Source organism: Trichechus manatus, unplaced genomic scaffold (assembly GCF_000243295.1).
Source record: "Trichechus manatus latirostris isolate Lorelei unplaced genomic scaffold, TriManLat1.0 scaffold00035, whole genome shotgun sequence".
Classification (NCBI taxonomy): Eukaryota; Metazoa; Chordata; class Mammalia; order Sirenia; family Trichechidae; genus Trichechus; species Trichechus manatus.
In genome coordinates, this window is record NW_004443971.1 from 13,232,173 (window position 1) to 13,252,328 (window position 20,156).

Below are 20,156 nucleotides of genomic sequence, written 5' to 3' on the forward strand. Positions count from 1 at the left end.
TGCCAAAGGTTATACAGTTGATCAGTGGCTTGCAGAGCCTGAATGTGAACCTAAGATTGTCTGAGTCCAAAGCCAAACCTAGAACTAAGCATTTTAGATCTTCAGGCAGAGAATGGGGGCAAGGGCAGGCCAACAAAGGATCAACATGTGCAGAAGCCCAGAAGGATGAAAGAGTTTATATTTAGAGGACTAGAAAAAGTTCATTCAGGCACAAGATGCAAGAAGGAAAGTGGAGAAAGATGAAGCCTGAGAATAGGTTGGAGCCAACTTCTAAAGGGACTTGTCATGCCATGCAGAAGAAGCTTGAACTGAATTCTGTGGACAATAGGAAGTTTCTGAGGGTTTTCTGCATCCTGGCAAAACAATAGCTAATGTTTATGAAGCATTTACCATTTGCTGGGCACTGTACTAAGAACCTGATGAATTATCTCATTTAATCCTGACAAAGGCCCAAAGAAATAGCACTATTTTCGTCCCATTTCTCAGATGAAGTAATTATCCTTTGGAGGGGTTCAGTAACGTGCTCAAGACCAGAGCCTGGCCAGGGGCACAAACCTGGGTCTAGGTGACTCCAGAGCCCATGCTTTTAACCAGCAAGCAGACAATTAGGCCCTACTGCCCTCAGGCAACTAACCCTGGTGGTGCAGTGGTTAAAGGGCTCGGCTGCTAACCAAAAGGAACCCCCACCAACCACTCCGAGGGAAAAAGATGCAGCAGTCTGCTTCCACAAAGATTTACATCCTTGGAAACCCCATGGGTAGTCCTACTCTGCCCTATCAGGTCATTATGAATCGGAATTGACTCACGGCCATGGGTTTTTTTTTGGCCCTAAGGCATCCATTGTAAGTAATGAATGACCTCTCCCATCTAGAATGGAAGTGGTTATGTATCATCCTTGGGAGAATTGAGAAAATTGTCCGTCTCTCAAATCATTTTGTGTCCTGTGGTTCAGATGAGGGTCACACCACACTGTATTGTCACTGACACTGAGTGCCACCACTCTGGCTGCAATGTAGGATCACGAGCTGGAGCTGGGAGCTTTCAAGTAAAACGAGTTGGAAAGGATTCCACCATTTCTAACAAGAAATGATAGGAGCCAATACTACAGTCTAGTCCGCCGCCTGTCACACATTAGGCACTCAATAAATATGTCGAAGGAAAGGAGAATGGGACCATGAGGTTGAAGAAGATGATTAGATGTGGGGAAATCCAGCTTAGATGATAAGGTGTATGGTAGGGAATTCAGCATTCCTTCCCAAGGTTCCTTCCCCGAAATTCCTTCATCAGGCCCTCTGGTTTGTGATTGGGGGTGAGGATTGGAGGTGGAGTTTGGAATTGGACAGTGAAAGGCCAGAGCCCGGGTCGTCTGGTTGATGATTGGAGCAGAGCAAGGAGGCGGGGCCTGCGGTGGGAGGCAAGACTCGTGGTTGGTGCCGGGCCCCCGCCGTGACGGGGCGAAGCGGGGGCTGGGGAGGCGGGGCCGGCGGAGGTGGGGAGCCCCAGGCGCAGGGGTGTGGCGGAGAGGAGCGCGCTTGTGATTGGGACTCCGGGAGGAATGCCTGGGATTGGAGGTGGCGCCGCTGCGGAGGTGACGCCGTGTCGTCGCGCCCCCCTTCCGGCGCGGGGAGGGTGCTGAAGATCCGGGGCCGCTCGGCCACAGGCCGCCTCCCGAGCCGCAGGATGTAGCGCCGGGGACCGCGGCCCCCAGCAGAGCCGGCCCGCCAGCTCGGCCGTAAGTGTCTCCGGGGCTGACGGGGCGAGCGGGTGGGCGGGAACTCGGCCAGGACGCCGGGACCCCCGGAGCCTCGGCCCAGGCCTGTGGAGTGGACAGCGGTAGAGGTAACCCAGCCCAGACGTCCCTAAGGTACCCAGGGTCTCGAGGTCCCCGACCCGGCTTCTGCTCCGTCAGGCTTGTAAACATTTCCGGCCCCTCCCATTGCGCGCCGCCTCGGAGGCGGCCTCAAAAGCAGTTTAAGTGCCGGTGGGCTGCTGGTTCCCCGCCTTCACCCCCGGCTCGCAGCAGTCCTGGTGACTGCTGTGTCCCATCGGCCCGCTGGGGACTTGAGAGCTCTGGGTTCAGGCTCAGAGTCTGGACGGGACAGGCCGGAACTAAGCCTGGTCTCAAGGCCGCGGCGCCAGGCGAGTAGGGGCCACAGGCCTGGGTCGCAGAACTGCCTGTCTCAGCGGGGAGCACCCGCCTTTGGTGGTCTAGGAAGCCCTAAGGTTTCTCGACCCACAGCCTTTGACAGGTCAAACCGTGACAGTGCCTCCACTTTGATAGGGGAGAAGAGGCCGGTGGAAAATGTACAAGGTTAAGGCAATCCTAAAATGTGAGCAGAATCTAAAGTAATTTGGGGAAAAACGGGATTTCATTCTCTCCGAATTCTAGGATTGATGTTTGAGATGTTTGGTCTTCAAACATTCTATTTTTAAGAAAATAAAATCAGATATTTTCCTTCAGTTTCTGGTGCTTCGTAGGAGAATGGGAAACTAAGGCTAATTTCAGTTTACACGGTTTCAGATGTCAGAGGAGTAGCAGGCGGCCATGGTACTTTACTAGATTCACCATAGTATTTGCCCAAGTATTTAGAAGAGAGGCTTGAACACACAGCCGAGTATATAGGCCACAGTCTTAAATCTGAAGACTCCAGTGGCTGGTGTTTCTTTTCTGCAATGAAATAATTAGTGGGATCTGTTCACTTTTTCTCTCTTGATAGTGATCAGGTAGCCTGTAGTGGCTGTTCCTGAGGTTTCATAGTACAGTAAGTGTACAGGGCTAGTTTAGGTTGGGTGGGGCTAAACAGATTGCAGTGTCAGGGTAGGAGTTCCCTGCTTGCAGCTACTAAATTTGTCTATTCCAGGAGTAACTTCCGTGTACCCATACTGTTGTTGTTACTTGGGGTATCAGTCTTAAAAACTGGTGTTACCTGTGAAAGTCCATCTCAGGGTTGTTGTTAGTTACCATCGAGCCGATTCTGACTCATGGCGACTCCAGGTATGCAGAGTAGAACTGCTCCATAGGGTTTTAAAGGCTGTGACCTTTCGGAAGCAGATCACCAGGCCTGTCTCCCAAGGCGCCTCTGAGCGGGTTGAACATCTTAGGGTCCAACCCCATTGCCATCCAGTCAGTTCACATCTTAGGGTAGACCTCCACAAAACTACACCTAATTACAGAGTAGACTCTAAAAGCATTCTATTCTAAGTGATCAAGAAATCACATGATTCTAAGGGATTTTTTTAAAAAGTCAAGTGACCACTTTGCAAGTATAAGAAAATCTCAGACAGGTAACAGGAAGCAACATTAATCCACGAGGCCCCCCTTTGTTTATGGATAAAGTACACTGCGTTACATAGGCTTTTATGTTGTCTTCAGGTTTGCAGTGTGGCCTCATTCTATTTAAGAAGATTCCCTTATGGAAAATGGATTATTCACCGCCCTGGGGCAGTGTTCTTTCATGCCTTTGTTCCTGCCACTGTACTCTCCTGGAATACCTTACTATTAAGAGCCTTTCTTAAAATCTTCCACAAAACCTTTCCTGATCCCTCCAACTAAAACTGAGCTCTGCTTCTTGAGTTCTTACAGCACTTAATGGCACTTGGCCTTATAGAAAATAGAATTTATTTCCCCCTCTTAAAAGCCAGCAACTATGTCAACCTGTAACTCCTCTCTTTGCCTTTTCTCTGTAGCCACAAGGCAGTGCACATTGTAAATAGTCAACAGATATTCTCAGATGAGTAAGGGATAGAATTTGCATCTTCCTAGGCCAGTAAGTTTGTTCTCTATTTGTTGGAAATTTCCTTTGACTCCTGTATTATAAAGCCAAACTGAAACTCTTTAATACTCTTGGTACATTATCCTCTCCTGTCTACTGTATTTGTGATCACACTAGTGAGCTAAACCGTCTTTAAATCCAGCAACTTTGTTAATTATGGTGATTTTTCTTCTGGTGCCTCTACTCATCATCAAAGTTGTTACATTTTGTCCTTCGTGTCCATGTGTCCCTGTTGTCACCCACCCCACTTTGTTCCTCTCACTAAGCTCAAAGTTGATTCCCTTTTCCTGCTCAGTAATGTTGGGGGTGTGATTAATGTTTATAAAATTTGTAGCTATCTTGGATTGAACCGAGCCTTGAAAATGCCCTCTAGCCAAGCCAGTTCCAAGTGATTGGTTTTTAGGCATGCACCTAGTTTACTTTCGTTCACTGGAACTTCTAGGCTATACAGCATAAACCGAGTGTTATATTGTGCAGTTGTATTCATATATCAAACCAAAAATCCATTGCCGTTGAGTCGATTCTGACTCATAGCAACCCTCTAGGACAGAGTAGAACTGCCCCAAAGGGTTTCCAAGGAGCAACTGGTGGATTCGAACTGCCTACCTCTTGGTTAGCAGTGTAGCTCTTAACCACTGTGCCACCAGGGCTCCATTCATATATCGGTAATCTGTAATGTGCTTGAAAGGTAGGTATAAAGATAGGGACTGGCATGAAACTCCTTCATATGCCTGTTTACTTTTTTTTTTTTTTTTGGAAGTCATGGCATTTGGAAAGCTTACCTGTCTCTGTTCGGGATGAAAAAAAAACTCTTCCTTCTGCTGGGGTAGCTTTAACTGGGAAAGAGCTGCAAATGAAGTTAGAGTGTGATTTTCTATTTCAGACTCTTAAGTCAGTGACCCATAGCATCAACTAGGAGAGCTCAGGCCCCATTACTGTATTTTGGTAATTTTCAAACATGGGTCTTGACTTGTTTTTCAGCAACAGTGATACAAAACTACCCTCCCTAACAAAGAGAGTCAATAGATGAGAAGATGGCTGTGTTGTTTCTTTGTCTTTACTGCTCGACTAGTCTTTTAGAACAGTGAGAATCAAGGTAGGCATAGATAGAACCTACCCGTGGACTCTCTAAGGGCCAGGGACGCCAGGTTAAAAACCCCTAGAAGTTTTGTGCCTTTGACTCCAGGGAAGGATTGTGCTATTCGTCTGGAAAACTTGAGAACTGGTTCACAGAATAAATGTCTCAAAAAACTGCAAGGGAAATAAATTCTTCAGAAACTGGCTGGTGATTAAGAATCAGTCTTTTCCCAAGTCTGGCACAGGATTATCTTATTTGTAGGGTCACAAACATCTCCCTGCCTCCACAGCTTTACTCTAATATCCTAGTTTTAACCAGTTGGAAGCTTTGTGGTAAAGATTTATCAGCTTGAGTTGAAGAAATCCCATAAAAAATGTACTCAATGGGGTGGGGCTTGATTATAATTTGCTATGTTGGGTGTGGCAAGTTTGAGGGGAAATGTGTTTCCTCTAAAATAAATAAGACATAGAAAGCTGGCAGAAGGTTGAAGAAGTATATTTTGGCTCTCCTGAGTGCTCCCAGAATCCATCTAACACCTTAGGAGTTTGTACTGATTTTATATAATAGAGATAAAACACTTGTTTGTAATTCCCAGTTGTTTTTGAATGCTCCCCCCATCAAAACTGATATTAAAGCCCTAATATTATTGCTCTTCTTTCTTGCTAGACCTCCATTCCCTCTCTCTCCCGTTCCTGTCTCTGTGTTACTACAGTCTAGAAGACCAAACTGGACAATGGGTTTTGCTCACTATAATGACATGATCTCCATTGACCTCCATTGTATGTACTTTAATGCATGATGACATATCTTGTATGATGAGTTGTAGCTGATGGCTGGTTTATGAGTTAACTAGTGTCTGGCAGGTTTGGTGACTCTGGATCTAGAAAACAATGCAGAGGGATGAAAGAGCTAGTGATAAAGGATCTGGATGGAACCAGAAGAATCAGCAGAAAGTGATTTGGCCTGAAAAGGAAAAAGACTTTGATGATGGCATAGGGACTAAAATCATCCTAAGAAAATACTAGACTTGAGGACGTAAGAAAGACTTTTCAGATCAAATTAGGAAATGAGGAAGCTGGATTAGATGCAGCTGGATTCTGCATCTAATCTATGGACTCTAATTATCTAAAAGTTTGTCTCTATTATTCTCACTGTCTTTAGTAAAATATTGTCAGCACTCAAAGTAACTGAACTAGTTGAAGTTTCCCTCCACTGCCCTCCCAGAACAGTGAAATTGCATCATTTACTTTGTATTTAACACAAACTACCTAATGCCATCTGATTGTAGGCTCTTTGAGGGAAATGACGTAACTTGTTCAACTTTGTATTTGGACGTTACCTTAGAATGACTTAGGGTGCTAGTACTAAATCCATATGTTAAATATTCAGTGACTGTGTTGACTGACTCTGGGGAAAGAAATAGGAGAAAGCCCCACAAAGCACAAGAAAAAGTGCACAAACCCTTAGCTAGAGGCAAGTAATAAGCTTGCTAGCTGGAATGCTGCTCCATTTGTTCATTCATTTATTTTGAAATACAGGGTCTGACCAAAATTAGGGATATGTATCAATTTATGATCCATGTAGTACTGCATCCCAGAACCTGAGAACAAAAAAATTCGGGGGTGGGGGGAGGGAGGGCAGGTTCTCTAAATTATTGGTGGCCAGTATTCTGAGTTTGATGTGGTGTGGTCTCCTTTCCAGATTTCTCCAGGATGTCCAAAGCTATTTATAGTTTTTGCTGACAGTGTAAATTTTTTCGTAGTAAAGCTGTTTATTCGGTAGTACTTCATTCTGAGGAAATTTTTTTTTTGTGGTTAGCCAACTGAAAAAGATATCCTAATGTTTCTTCTCACGTGGGCTGCCTATCACCTGAGGTTTTCACGGGCCTCCAGTTTCCTGTTCTTGGGCTCGATTGTTGACTGTGTGTGCTGGCATCCGTCTTGTCAGCGTCTTGCACATTTAAGGAAGAGGAACTGGCAGTGTGATGACACATCTAAACGTTCACCATACAGTGAGTTACTGCTTTTGTCTCTCTTGGACTAGATTCGCCTATTGCTCTCAGCTGTGTTTGCGTGTTGCACATAGCATAACTGCTCTGAAATTTGAGATGGCTCTTACCTGACTACATATATCCAAGTATAATTCCTGAGAAGGAGTTTTGTTTACTTAGATTTAAAAAAAAAAAAAAAAAAAACTAGTAACTTACAAATAGTGAAAATCTTTGAACACTTTTCTCCTCTTCCCACTGTTATTTGCTTCTCTGAGGTCTGATTAAAGACTACTACCCAGAGTTCAACCCAGGAAAAAGTTGATGTGTTTCTGAGACTTTTCCTAGAAAACGGAATTCTGGGTTTCTCTGGTTTTCCTAAAGGATCTGTGTACATAGATCGGGTTTCTGAAAAACTAATCCGAATGGAGCTCAGATGATGGGCTGCAGTGGTTGGGACAAGCTCTTGCAGAGCAGGTTAGGTGGTATGTGTGTGGCAAAGGGTAAGGCTGGGGCTGCCTCCTTGTCTTCAGCTTCCTGCTTCCAGGTAAGCTATTGCTTGCTTTAAGGAGCTTGTGATTAAAGCCTGTTACCCAAGTGTTGCACCCAGAAGTATAATCCTATAATAGCGAATCAGTAGACTTTGTAGAGAAATTAACCACTGGACATCCAGCCCACAACCAAGCTCCTTTTGTATACAAAGCACATTTGTCAGAGCATTTGTAGATAAAACCTAGCTGAGTTCCACTGGCATTTAATTCCTTTCTAAGCTTGGGTGGTCTTGTAGTAATTGCAGTCAGGTGTTGGCTTCATAGTTTTGTTCCTCCATCACAGAGCCAGGGCTTTGCTAGGCAGTGTGAGCTTTTGGAATGGTGGACAAGAATCTTCTTAACTCTTCTCACCTAATGGGTGTAGACCTGTGAGTGGAGGTCTGGATCCCATTTAGGATGCAAACCTAAAGAGGAGGGTCCCCTAGGAGGGTGAGTAGCTATTTTTCTGTGGTGACAGTTTGGTGCAATAACTACAGATCCTTTGAAGGCAAGCAACTAGGTGTTATTATTTTCAGCCTTATCTGTGAGGCTAGTGAGGTTCTGGGTAAAGGGTGATAATGAAGTGGGAGGACAAAGAATAGATTTCATTTCAGCAATTAACTGGTCTTTAGAGTTGGGGACAGGGTGGGGGTTGTTTAGCTGTATCTTATTTCATTCAATATTTGATTGTAGAAGTTAAACTGTAAGAGGAATAAATCGTCAACACCCTTCCTGTCTGTGTTTGCTTGTAGTGTCTAACACCACAGGGAGATCTCTGCCCCCTGGGGCTGAGAGGCCCCCACCTTTCCCCAAGCTGAAGCTGCAGGGTATTGAGGTACCAGCCAGATGTCTTCCCACAAAGGACCTGTGGTGGCACAGGGCAATGGGACACCTGCCAGTAACAGTGAAGCTGACACGGTGGAACTGGCTGAACTGGGACCCCTGCTAGAAGAGAAGGGCAAACGGGCAATCACCAATCCAACCAAAGTAAGTCATCTTCCCAGGAGTCATTCCCTTGACCAGTCTCTCTCCTTAGGCCTCTGGCAGTCTCTGTGTTTCAGAATATCTCACCATCCTCCCAAAAGGAGGAACCATAGCACCCTGGGAACATCCCTATCCAAGTTCTTATCATACTATGTTTGTTTTCCCCTCTGTAAGCTTTTGTGAGTTCACTCATCTCTGTAACCCCAATGCTTAGCACAAGGCCAGAAATCCTATAAGTATGTAATCAGTAAATATCTGACTGAGAAAGAAGCCATCAGGTTTAGGTAGAACAAACAAACAAAAATCCCTATAGCTTTAACAAGGTTGAAGTCTCTCTCACATAAGAGAATTCTGGAAGTTATCAATCCAAGGCTGATATGGAGGCTCCACTACTGGCAGGGATCCGGGCTCCTTCTGTCTTGCTCCTCTGTCATTCTTAATATGCTGCCCATCATACCCTCGTTCTAGCCACTCTGGAGGACGAAGGGGGAGGAAGGAGAAGGGCTTGCCTTTTCCGTTTCAGAGTACCTCCCGACCCTTCCATTTATATCTCACAGGCCAGAACTCAGCCACGCAGCCATATTCAGCTGCAGTGGAGGTTAGGAAATACAGTCTTCTCGCTGGGCACAAATCTAAGAGGGACCAGTTATTTACCAGGGACCATCAACAGGAGAGAGAATAGCCCAGAGAAGGAACTGAACTGTCAGGCTTGCCATCTGCATAGGGTGGTGCCTTGGGACAGAGAGAAAAGCTCCCTCCTTGATAGGCAAGCCGCTCTCCAGTGTGCACGCTGATGTCAAGGCTCCTTTGGGCACAGGAGTCAGTGCTGCATCTTTCCATGGAACCAGTTCTAGAGCCCTGATAACTCCTGGGAGCTCCTATGGATACAAAGTTTCAAGTCACTGTAGCTTCCCCAGAGTCCGTTTCTAGAGAGCTATTAACAAAATTAAATTGTTAAGGGAATTTCTGAGACTCAGTGTCTTTTTTATTGTTTTGAGAATTCAGTGACCTGGAAGAGGGAAATAGTTGGAAAATTGGGGGAAAGTTGAGAACACTGTCCTAGAGAAAAGGACAGGCCATTCAGACGTAAAGCACGCTTAGGACAGGTGTGCTAATTCTGTGTCCCTCAGATGCCAGTCTTGGTCTGAGTGTCTCCTGTGTGCTGAATAGAGCTTTCACTCCAGCATTTACAGAGTTATTAGTAAACTTCCATCTATACTGTTGTAAGCTCAGTCAAGTGTTTTTTGGAGAAAAGGCCACATGACCCTATGTTGGAGAGACAGTGTTGAGTTGCGTTTCTCTGGAGCTCTCTGACCTTGGATAATACTGTTTACGGGATGACTGCTAGGGTTGGTTGGTTGGTTGGTTTCTCCTACAGACTGAAGAAGAGCAAACATGCCCAGTGCCCCAGGAAGAAGAGGAGGAGGTGCGGGTACTGACGCTTCCCCTGCAAGCCCACCACGCCATGGAGAAGATGGAGGAGTTTGTGTATAAGGTGCAGCCTAAGAGCTTCTGTCCTGGAAAGGGGAGGGAAGCAGGGTGCTGGGATATTCCCAGCAGGCAAGGCTCCCCATTCAGAGCATGCGTTGTGTTGACAAGCTTTTATAGCTGTGGATGGGATTGTGTTTTGCTGAAGGTGAAATAAATCAGGTGGAAGGCTGGCTAAACTTATACTGCTTGCTGTGCTAGGCATTGTTCAAAACATACTCAAAAAACGGGTTCTTAACATTTGTACCATGGATCCCTTTGGCAATCATCAAAATATTTACATGTGATATAGTAATATGGGCTCCTAAATTAACACATTAAATATGCATTAATGATAAGACCTAGCATATTTTATTACAAACAGTATTTCGACGTATCTGCAAAACTCTGATGTGGTATGAAAATACCTGTGATTTCTCTGAGTGACAAACTCACAAGTTCTACTAATACTACTGTGGTTTGTTGTGTACATTTATAGTTGAGGGAAATGCTAAATTTTAGTCAGTAGTGAATGAAAATTTTTTTTTCCATCCGAGTTTCCATCCACTCCCTGGATTGTGTCCATTGCCCATGGATCCTAGGTTAAGAACCCCCACCTAAAACAACATAGTCCCAGCCTAGTAAGAGCTTAGAATCTAACTGGGGAAACGGCTAGAACAGGGAGCAAGCAGAATCTCCTGGAGGAAAGGGCAAAGGCGGAATCTGCACATTCTTTTAAATCGTAATTTACAACACAATTATACAATCTATAATTTCCATTTCTTTGTTTTCATTCACTATTTACTTAATTTTGAAATTTCAGGTAGTTTAAAGGAAGTCATGCCATATTTTCTTAAAGGTTGAAAAACACTTATCTAAAGCACATCCAGATAAACTAACATGATACAAGGACAAACGTATTTTTTTTAAAAAGTAAAAATATGAGTCAGTCCTCTGCTAGCCTCATTCATGCTGTGTCTTGAATACCTCCAGGGCCAGGCTGGTTCCCCACTATTACCTAGACTATCCAAAGCCTGATTAACATCCTAGACTGGCTGTCTTTCACCCCTTGTCCTTGGGGAAGCTAGTATTCTCCAGGCCCTTGCCTGGAGAGAGTGTATATGTTCTAGGTCTGGGAGGGACGTTGGAGAGTCATCCCGTATGATGTGCTCCCTGACTGGCTGAAGGACAATGACTACCTGCTGCATGGCCATAGACCACCCATGCCCTCCTTTCGGGCTTGCTTCAAGAGCATCTTCCGCATCCATACAGAAACTGGCAACATCTGGACCCATCTGCTTGGTGAGTGATTGGGATGGGGAACAATCCAATTTCTTGTTTCTTTAAATGCCAAGGGAATATATATACATATATATATATGTATATGTATATATATATATATGTATATGTATGGAAATATATATATGGGAAGGAAGAACAACAAAGTTGCTCTGATGGCTTGCTAGCTGGAGTTGTGCCTTTAAATTACCAGTGAACTTGGTTGACCTTGATCACTGATCTGTAAGACTAGGGCAGAAGGACTGGAAGAATTTGGAACTGGATGTTCTCTTGTGATCCCTTGCAGAACTGTTCTAGATGGAGGCAATTTCTTCTACTTTATAACTTCCCATTGTAAAAACAAAATGCCAGTATTTCAAAAAATTGTCTTTTTGTCTGGGTTTATATAGGACTGGTGCCATTTCCTCCTAAAATTTTAGACTGCAGTTACCACAGCTAAATCCTGTAGCTCACTGATTTAATACCATCAGTTATCTGACACTGTCAAAAAACACACATTTTCTGTCTCCTCACAGGCTTTTTTTCCCCCTCTCTCCCCATAGGTTTTGTGCTGTTTCTCTTTTTAGGAATCTTGACCATGCTCAGACCAAATATGTACTTCATGGCTCCTCTACAGGAGAAGGTGGTTTTTGGGATGTTCTTTCTGGGTGCAGTGCTCTGCCTCAGCTTCTCCTGGCTCTTCCACACCGTCTATTGTCATTCAGAGAAAGTCTCTCGGACTTTTTCCAAGTGAGTCAAAAACTATCAGTAGGACAAAACCATGCACTATTGTGACTCCAGTGCTGACTGGGTGCTGGGTATGCTAATAACTTGTAAAGATTCCCTGATATGCCAGAGGAGTGGCTTTCTGTTTTGTGGGTATAGTAAGGTGATGAAACTTTTCTCTTAAATCCTTCATGAGAAAAACTCACTGCAGCCTTGTCAGTAGCTGGAACCAATTGTGGAATATTTTTTCTACCTGCAGCAGTACAAAGTTGTGACTCATCCTTTGTGAAACTTAGATGCCACCGGGCTGCTTTCCAAGACTTTGTACCCAATATTAGCTTACCTTCCTGTTGGCCCAAGCCAAAGCAGGCCATGGTAAAGTATTCTGTGCTTCCTTCTGCTAGTGATCCTACCCACTCATCAAGTAAAGCTTATCTCTGCTGCCCACATGTTGCTGGAAGCCCCAGATATCCTCGTATAATGTGTTTTCCGTTCCCCAGCTCTGAGCCTGGGTTCTTACTTGTTTGCTTGTGGTCTCCTCCTTGCCCCCCTTCCACCCATTGTTGGTTTGGTTGTGATGGTGGTAGGTTGTTTTTGTTCTCCAATAACACCAGTAACTAAAAAAAGTTAACTAAAACAGAACAAGCTAAAGTATCCCTTGAGGACGTATAGGTCAATTGGCATAACATAGTTCATAATGAAAATGTTCTACATCCTACTTTGGTTAGTAGCATCTGGGGTCTTAAAAGCTTGCAAGTGGCCATCTAAGATACATCTATTGGTCCTATCCCATCCAGAGCAAAGGAGAATGAAGAAAACCAAAGATACAAGGAAAATATTAGTCCAAAGGACTAATGGACCACATGAACCACAGCCTCCACCAGCCTGAGCCCAGAGGAACTAGATGGTGCCTAGCTACCACCACAGACTGCTCTGACAAGGATCACAATAGCGGGTCCCAGAGCAGGAAAAAAATGTAGAACAAAATTCAGATTCACAAAAAAAGACCAGTCTTACTGGTCTGACAAGAGACTGGTGGAACCCCTGAGACTACGGCCCCTGGACACCCTGCTAACTCAGAACTAAAGCCACTCCCGAAGTCCGCCTTTCAGCCAAAGATTAGACAGTCTTATAAAACAAACAATAACAACACGTGAGGATTGTGCTTCTTAGTTCAATCAAGTATACAAGACCAAATGGGCAACGCTTGCCCAAAAGCAAAGATGAGAAGGCAGGAAGGGACGGGAAAACTGGACGAATGGACAAGGACACGAATGGACATGAATCCAGGGTGGAAAGGGAAGGGGGGAAAGTGCTGATGCATTGCAGGGATTGCAACTAATGTCACAAAACAATTTGTGTATAAATTTTTGAATGAGAAACTTAATTTGCGCTGCAAACTTACATAAAACACACACACAAAAGGTTTTCTAAATAAAGTTCCCCTTGATAATATTCCCAATATAAGTATTGCTTTTAGAACTCAACCTATTCAAAGCTGGAGAATATGCAGAGTCCTTCCCAAGTGTGTTGCTGGGAACCAGCTGGATCGGGACAGAACTCCTAAATTTAAGTATCCACCAGAGGAATGTAGCTGTTCACAAGTAAGGGAAAGGGATGAGGTTCTGTCATCAGGGAGTCTTAGAGACTTTTCCACTGTAAAACAGAAGTGATTGACCTTGTGGAATTTCAATCCAGGACACAGGATAGACTGTATGAGAGAGGGGGTAAGGGGAAGAAGCTGGAGATGGTTAAATCTGGGAGCAGGTAGAGAACAAAAACTGTTAATTGAGCTATAGCAATTCTTCATTTTGCCCACTGATTTGTTTCATCTTTGTTGCTGTTTTGTAGACTGGACTATTCAGGGATCGCTCTACTGATTATGGGGAGCTTTGTCCCCTGGCTCTATTACTCCTTCTACTGCTCCCCACAACCACGGCTCATCTACCTCTCCATCGTCTGTGTCCTGGGCATTTCTGCCATCATCGTGGCACAGTGGGACCGGTTTGCCACTCCTAAGCACCGGCAGACAAGAGCAGGTGGGTAAGAGGACATAGTATGCACCTCAGAGGGGTCTTTGGACCTTAGGCCCAAGAGGCTCAACCCTGGGGCCTAAGGTTTGTCACCCAAACCCTGATTTATGTTTGGAACTTTCAAAATAATGTGGATCTGCAAAGGTCATTTTCCCCAAAGTTTCATACTACTTCAGAAGAATGCAAATAGGATAGATCATTACCCAACTGGTCAGTTAACTACAGGCCTAGATATGACTGCTCTTGTCATACTTGGTTTAAGACAGTTAAGAATATGGCAGGCACAGTCATTTTTAGTAAATAAAGCCCTCAGCACTCCAACCAAGCAGTGAAAATGAAAACACCCAGATTTATCGACTAAGGGATTGGAAGGCTTGGTTTGGTGAAAAAGTACCTTAAGCATAAACACCAGTAACAGCTGATGTAATAGCTCTGAGCATGAACATCTTTATTTGTGTCGTCTTCTCTGGGCACTTATTTTAAGTTTTGATTACTTGCAACAACACCACCAATTACCACTAGTCTTCAGTCTCTTTAAAAACCGATGCCATGGAGTCGATTTCAACTCAGAGGACCCTATAGGACAGTAGAACTGCTCCATAGGGTTTCCAGGGAGCGGCTGGTGGATTCGAACTGCTGACCTTTTGGTCAGCAACCGAGTTCTTAACCACTGAGCTACCAGGACTCCTCAGTCCCTTTAGACTTCTTAAATCCACGCTTTAACCTTCAGTAAACAGAATTAAATATTTACCAAGTACCAACCATGTGCCAGGCACTGTGCTTAAACAAGGGTACCTACAGAGATAGAGAAGGTAGTCCCTGCCCTCTAGTTAAGTATAGTGTAGTTATGTGTAGGTAGTGGTGTTGAGACTGGTATCCATTCTTCCCTTGCTGTTGCTTTATTTGTGTGTCCCAGCAGCCACAGACAACTTCTAAGCTGGATTTATCTATCTACTCAGGAGGTCAGAGTCCTGGTTACTTAAGTCTTGTATGAGCTTAATGGGAAACCTGTCCTCTCCTTCTGTGGCTTGAGAACCAACTGAAGCCTTGAAACTTAGGTTCTGTACCTAAGCCAGTCATCAGAAGGTTTGACATACAATTTTCACCTATACTTCTTAACAGATAGTGAAGAATGTGAGATTTGTTCTTGGTGTTCCTTAAAAGTTAATAGCTACATAAGCACTTACACAGTCTTTTCCCCATTCTGGTTGTGGAAGAGATATCTGCTGGCTATTGTCCATCTGATGGCTAAATTTCCTAAATACGTACTATTCACCAAAAAACAACTAATTATCATAAAGATTTGGATTTCAGAGAAAGGCAAGCGTACCTTGCACGTAATGGCTGTTTCCTTCCCTGACAGTCTTATGTCTGCTTTGTTCAGGAGTGTTCCTGGGACTTGGCTTGAGTGGTGTTGTGCCCACCATGCACTTTACTATCGCTGAGGGCTTTGTCAAGGCCACCACAGTGGGCCAGATGGGCTGGTTCTTCCTTATGGCTGTGATGTACATCACCGGAGCTGGCCTGTATGCTGCTCGAATTCCTGAGCGCTTCTTTCCTGGGAAGTTTGACATATGGGTAAGGACTTCCTCTTCCCGCAGGGCCTGTGATTGCGTGTGACTGACGCAAAGTTAAAGGTCTGAGTAAAAGCTGGTAAGAGACATAGGAATCATTGAGTGTTTGGGGCTACATATATGTACATAGGGAAAAAAAGAGAAAAATTGAGTATCTTTGGGAAAGACTGTGTTTTTTAAATTTTCACAACAAATGTATCACTTTTATGATATAAAAAACATTTTTAAAGAGAAACTAGAAGAGGCAGATGCTTTCTCCTGCTTACTTCTAGTCCCTCTTTGCCATTATCCTAAAGGCTCTTCTCCTTTTGTTCTTGCAGTTCCAGTCTCATCAGATTTTTCATGTCCTGGTGGTGGCAGCAGCCTTTGTACACTTCTATGGGGTCTCCAACCTTCAGGAATTCCGTTATGGCCTAGAAGGTGGCTGTACTGATGACTCCCTTCTCTGAACCTTCCCACCAGAGGGGTGGAGGAGGAACTTCCCAAGTGCTTTTAAAAATAACTTCTTTGCTGAAGTGAGAGGAAGAGTCTGAGTTGTCTGTTTCTAGAAGAAACCTCTTAAGAGAATTCAGTACCAACCAAGCTTCAGCTCTCCTTCACACCCACTGGACAATGAACTTTCCATTTCCATTTCCCTAGCTGGGAAGGGAGGGGATGGTCTACCTTAGCCATCCCCCTCCTCAGCAAGGCACCTTGTCCCCTCACAGAGACAGTACTCTGAAGCTCATGTTGGGATTTTACCCCCTCTTCCAACCGTTTTGGGAAAAAATGATGGACTGGGACTCTTCAGAAATTCTGTTTCTGGAAGAAAATGTCCTTCCCTTACCCCCATCCTTTCTTTGTAACCTGGCTTACAGTGGGCCACCCATTTTTGTAGCACACTTTTCAAAAACAATTATAACCTGGTCCCATCTTTCTAGGGCCTGGATCTGCTTACACAGCAGGAAGAACAAAGCCACCAACTTTTACATAGCCCGGCTAATCATGGAAGTGGTTCAGGCTTCAAATAACTTGAGTTTTAATTTTTTTTTTTTTTCTTGGCAGAGTAATGTAAAATTAAAATGGGAAAAGATATTTAATATTTAATACTAAGCTTTAAAAAGAAACCTGCTATCGTTGCTATGTATCTTGATGCGAAGACTATGATGATAATAAAAGTACAGAGACACTTGACATTCAGAGATTTAACGTGTGGTCTCAACTATTTGTACACAACTCCAAAGGTCTAAAACCTGTGATAATTTCAGTTCCTGCTGAGGCATAAATTTGAATCGCAGGCACTGATAGGCTGTATATGTTGGCCAGTGAATGAACCTAACTGAATTTCTAACATCTCAATACAGCTTTATTTTTCTCTACTTATTGCACAGGCATTTTATGAGGAAAACTAGTATGCTATAGTGGTGTTAAATAATCAGAAGGTTCTCAAAGGTGTGGGATATATCCATTATGAATATCAAAGATCTATCAGGTAATCGATCTGCTTAGGGTTGTCTCATAAAGGGGTCATTCAATGCCTTTCTGTGCCTCTCTGAATTGTATTACTCAATGTGACGTGAGTTCTGTTCATTGGATAGCGTAAGGTCCAGCAGTAATCATTTCTCAGTAACATAGGCAGTTGAGAGTCTTCTGGGGTAATAAACTTGGATTCATGTCAACAGTCAAGTTTGTACAACTGGAATAGCAAATGATCCTTTTAAAAAATAATCCAACGAGGCCAACAGGAAAAGTTTCTCAGCTTCAAGTGGTAATTGGGGAAATGTAAATTAAAACCACAATGATATACCAGCCAGAATGGCAGAAATGAAAAACCCTAATAATACTAAGTTTAGGTACAGATGTAGAAGTATACATTGGTAGAACCACTTTGTGCTGATAATGTATATAGTATGTGTACATGTTACAACATTCAAACATTTCACGAGATGCATCTGATAGCTATCCCAGGTTACTTCATTAAAAAATAATATGCTGGTTCTGACCCACTGAATTGTTTTCATAGCTCATTAATGGGTCACACTCACAACTTGAAAAACACATTTTGAGAAACTTATACCAAAAGGTTCATTGCAACTGTTTGTAGTAGCAAAATACTGCAAACAACCTAAGTGTCCAAAGCTGCTGAATGGGAAAATAAGTCTTGGTTTATTCATATAATGGAACATTAACCAGGAAAATGAATGAATTACAGTGACAACAACATGGTTGAATCTGAGAAATAAGCTTCGGGGGAGGAGGCAGCTTACAGAAGAATGCATATGGTATGACTGCATTTATGTGAAGTTCAGAAATTGGCAAAACTAAAGATAGTTTTTTAATATCTAATATTTAATACAAAACAATTTTAAATTAAAAAAAAAAACTTTCAGAAACAGGATAAGTCACCAGCTGGAGCTGAGTAGCAATTGCCCTTTATAAACGGATTGTGCTGCCTACCTAGCCTGTTTCACCCACTGGAGTCAACTGCATGGCCCCTGAAGGCATCTGAGTTTGCAACTAGTAGCAAAGAAATAGAAGGAAGCTTAGGGACCGCATCTGATCCAATTCAGTAGCTGAAGCCTAGTGTCTGTGTTTATTTTTCAGTAGGAGACAGGACCAGGGAAAGTGAATCTTAAGAATAACATTTATTGAGCACCTGCTTTGGACTTTTCATATGTCATTTTATATTTTAGATCTTTAAACCTATAAAGTAGGTAGCAGTATCCCCATTCCACATGTGACAAAAATTAAGGCCCAAGAAGATCAAGGATATTTCCCAAGATGGCATACAAGATTGGAGCCAGATCATTCGAACTTAAGCCTCATGTGCAAAAGTCTCAGATCACACAAAATTCCTTTTGCTCCTGATTTCATATCTGACTTTGTCCTTATCAAAACTGCTAACTAGCAGCAAGTTGCCTTCCTTCTCTAACCTATCTAGTTCATTCATTCACTTCCTAAATACTTACTGAGGACCTGCTATGTGCCAGGTACCATAGGAGAAAAATGATGTGACAAAAATGCTGATGAGCTGTAATTAAAGGAAGACCAAGAACAGAAGCTAAGAATTTGACTCTACCTCTTTCAGTAAATAAAAAATTGGGTGATTAACGGCTATCTCTACGCCATCCATTTTATTTTATTTTTTTTATTTTTTCCCATACACAAATTTATACATACATTGTTATGTGACTCTAATTGCTCTCCCCATACTGTGACAGCACACTCCTCCTTTCCACCCGATTCCCCATGTCCATTCAACCAGCTGCTGACCCTCTCTGCCTTCCCATCTCCCCTCTGGACAGAAGCTGCCCATTTAGTCTCTTGTATCTACTTGAGCTAAGAGGCACACTTCTCATGAGTATCACTTTATGTCCCACAGTCCAGTCCAATCCCTATCTGAAGAGTTGGCCTTGGAAATTGTTTTAGTTCTGAGCTGATAGAGAAGCCAGGGGCCATGCTTTCCGGGGTTCTTCCAGTCTCAGACCATTAAGTCTGGTCTTCTTACTAGAATTTGAGTTCTGTACCCCACCTTTCTCCTGCTCCATCAGGGACTCTGTTGTGTTCCCTGTCAGGGCAGTCATTGATGGTAGCTGGGCACCATCTAGTTCTGGTCTCAGGCTGATGAAGTCTCTGGTTTATGTGGTCTATTCTGTCTCTTGGGCTAATACTTTCCTTGTGTCTTTGGTGTTCGTCATTCTCCTCTACTCCAGGTTGTTGGGACCAATTTATGCATCTTAGATGGCCACTTGCAAGCTTTTAAGACCCCAGATGGCACTCACCAAAGTAGGATGCAGAACATTTTGTTAATAAGCTTTGTTATGACAGTTGACCTAGATGTCCCCTGAAAGCATGGTCCCCAGACCTCTACTCCTGCTACTCTGTCCTTCGAAGTGTTTGTATTCAGGAAACTTCTTAGCTTTGGTTTAGTCCAGTTGTGCTGACTTCCCCTGTAGTGTATGCTGTCCTTCCCTTCACCTAAGATAATTCTTATCTACTATCTAGTTAGTAAGTAACCCTCACCCTCCCTCCCCAACCACATAACCATCAAAGAATGTTTTCTTCTGTGTTTAAACCTTTTCTTGAGTTCTTATAATAGTGGTCTTATACAATATTTGCACTTCTGTGACTGACTAAATTGATTCAGCATAATGACCTCCAGCTTCCTCCATGTTATGTTTCACGGCTTCATCGTTGTTCTGCATCGTTGCATAGTATTCCATTGTGTGGATATACCATAATTTGTTTATCCATTTGTCCGTTGCTGGGCACCTAGGTTGTTTCCATCTTTTTGCTATTTTGAACAGTGCTGCAGTGAACATGGGTGTGCATATATCTATTCGGGTGACGGCTCTTATTTCTCTAGGATATATTCCAAGGAGCGGGATAGCTGGATCATATGGTACTTCTATTTCTAGCTTTTTAAGGAAGCACCAAATCGATTTCCAAACTGGTTGTACCATTTTATATTCCCACCAACAGTGTATAAGTGTTCCAGTCTCCACAACCTGTCCAGAATTTATTTATTTATTTATTTTTGGATTGAAAAAATACCCTTGTTGGGGTGAGATGATATCTCATTGTAGTTTTGATCTGCATTTCTCTAATGGCTAATGATTGTGAGCATTTCTTCATGTGTCTGTTAGCCACCTGAATATCTTCTTTGGCGAAGTGCCTGTTCATATCCTTTGCCCATTTTTTAACTGGGTTATTTGTCTTTTCGTTGTTAAGGTTTTGCAGTATCTTG

The 20,156-nt window shown here is 43.4% G+C and overlaps 1 protein-coding gene across 2 annotated transcripts; it reads left to right on the top strand.

Moving 5' to 3' along the window:
* Positions 1-1,542: 1,542 nt before the first annotated feature.
* On the top strand, positions 1,543-16,613 carry ADIPOR1 (adiponectin receptor 1). 2 transcript variants are annotated; one of them, XM_004375276.2, is made up of 8 exons: positions 1,543-1,732; positions 8,121-8,355; positions 9,731-9,847; positions 10,950-11,121; positions 11,661-11,847; positions 13,675-13,862; positions 15,241-15,434; positions 15,751-16,613. In XM_004375276.2, the coding sequence occupies exons 2-8, from the start codon at positions 8,215-8,217 to the stop codon at positions 15,877-15,879; spliced, it is 1,128 nt and encodes a 375-aa protein (XP_004375333.1). In that variant the 5' UTR covers positions 1,543-1,732; positions 8,121-8,214; the 3' UTR covers positions 15,880-16,613. The 2 variants fall into 2 exon arrangements, with proteins under 2 accessions (XP_004375333.1, XP_023586102.1); XM_023730334.1 differs by lacking the exon at positions 1,543-1,732 and adding an exon at positions 6,476-6,862 and having other exon boundaries at positions 15,751-16,609.
* Positions 16,614-20,156: the final 3,543 nt, after the last annotated feature.

Coding starts and splice junctions, on each gene's coding strand:
- ADIPOR1 (XM_004375276.2), top strand. CDS start 8,215: ATGTCTTCCCACAAAGGACCTGTGGTGGCACAGGGCAATGGGACACCT. Junction 11,122..11,660: donor CATCTGGACCCATCTGCTTG/GTGAGTGATTGG, acceptor CTCTCCCCATAG/GTTTTGTGCTGTTTCTCTTT. Junction 15,435..15,750: donor CTGGGAAGTTTGACATATGG/GTAAGGACTTCC, acceptor TTGTTCTTGCAG/TTCCAGTCTCATCAGATTTT.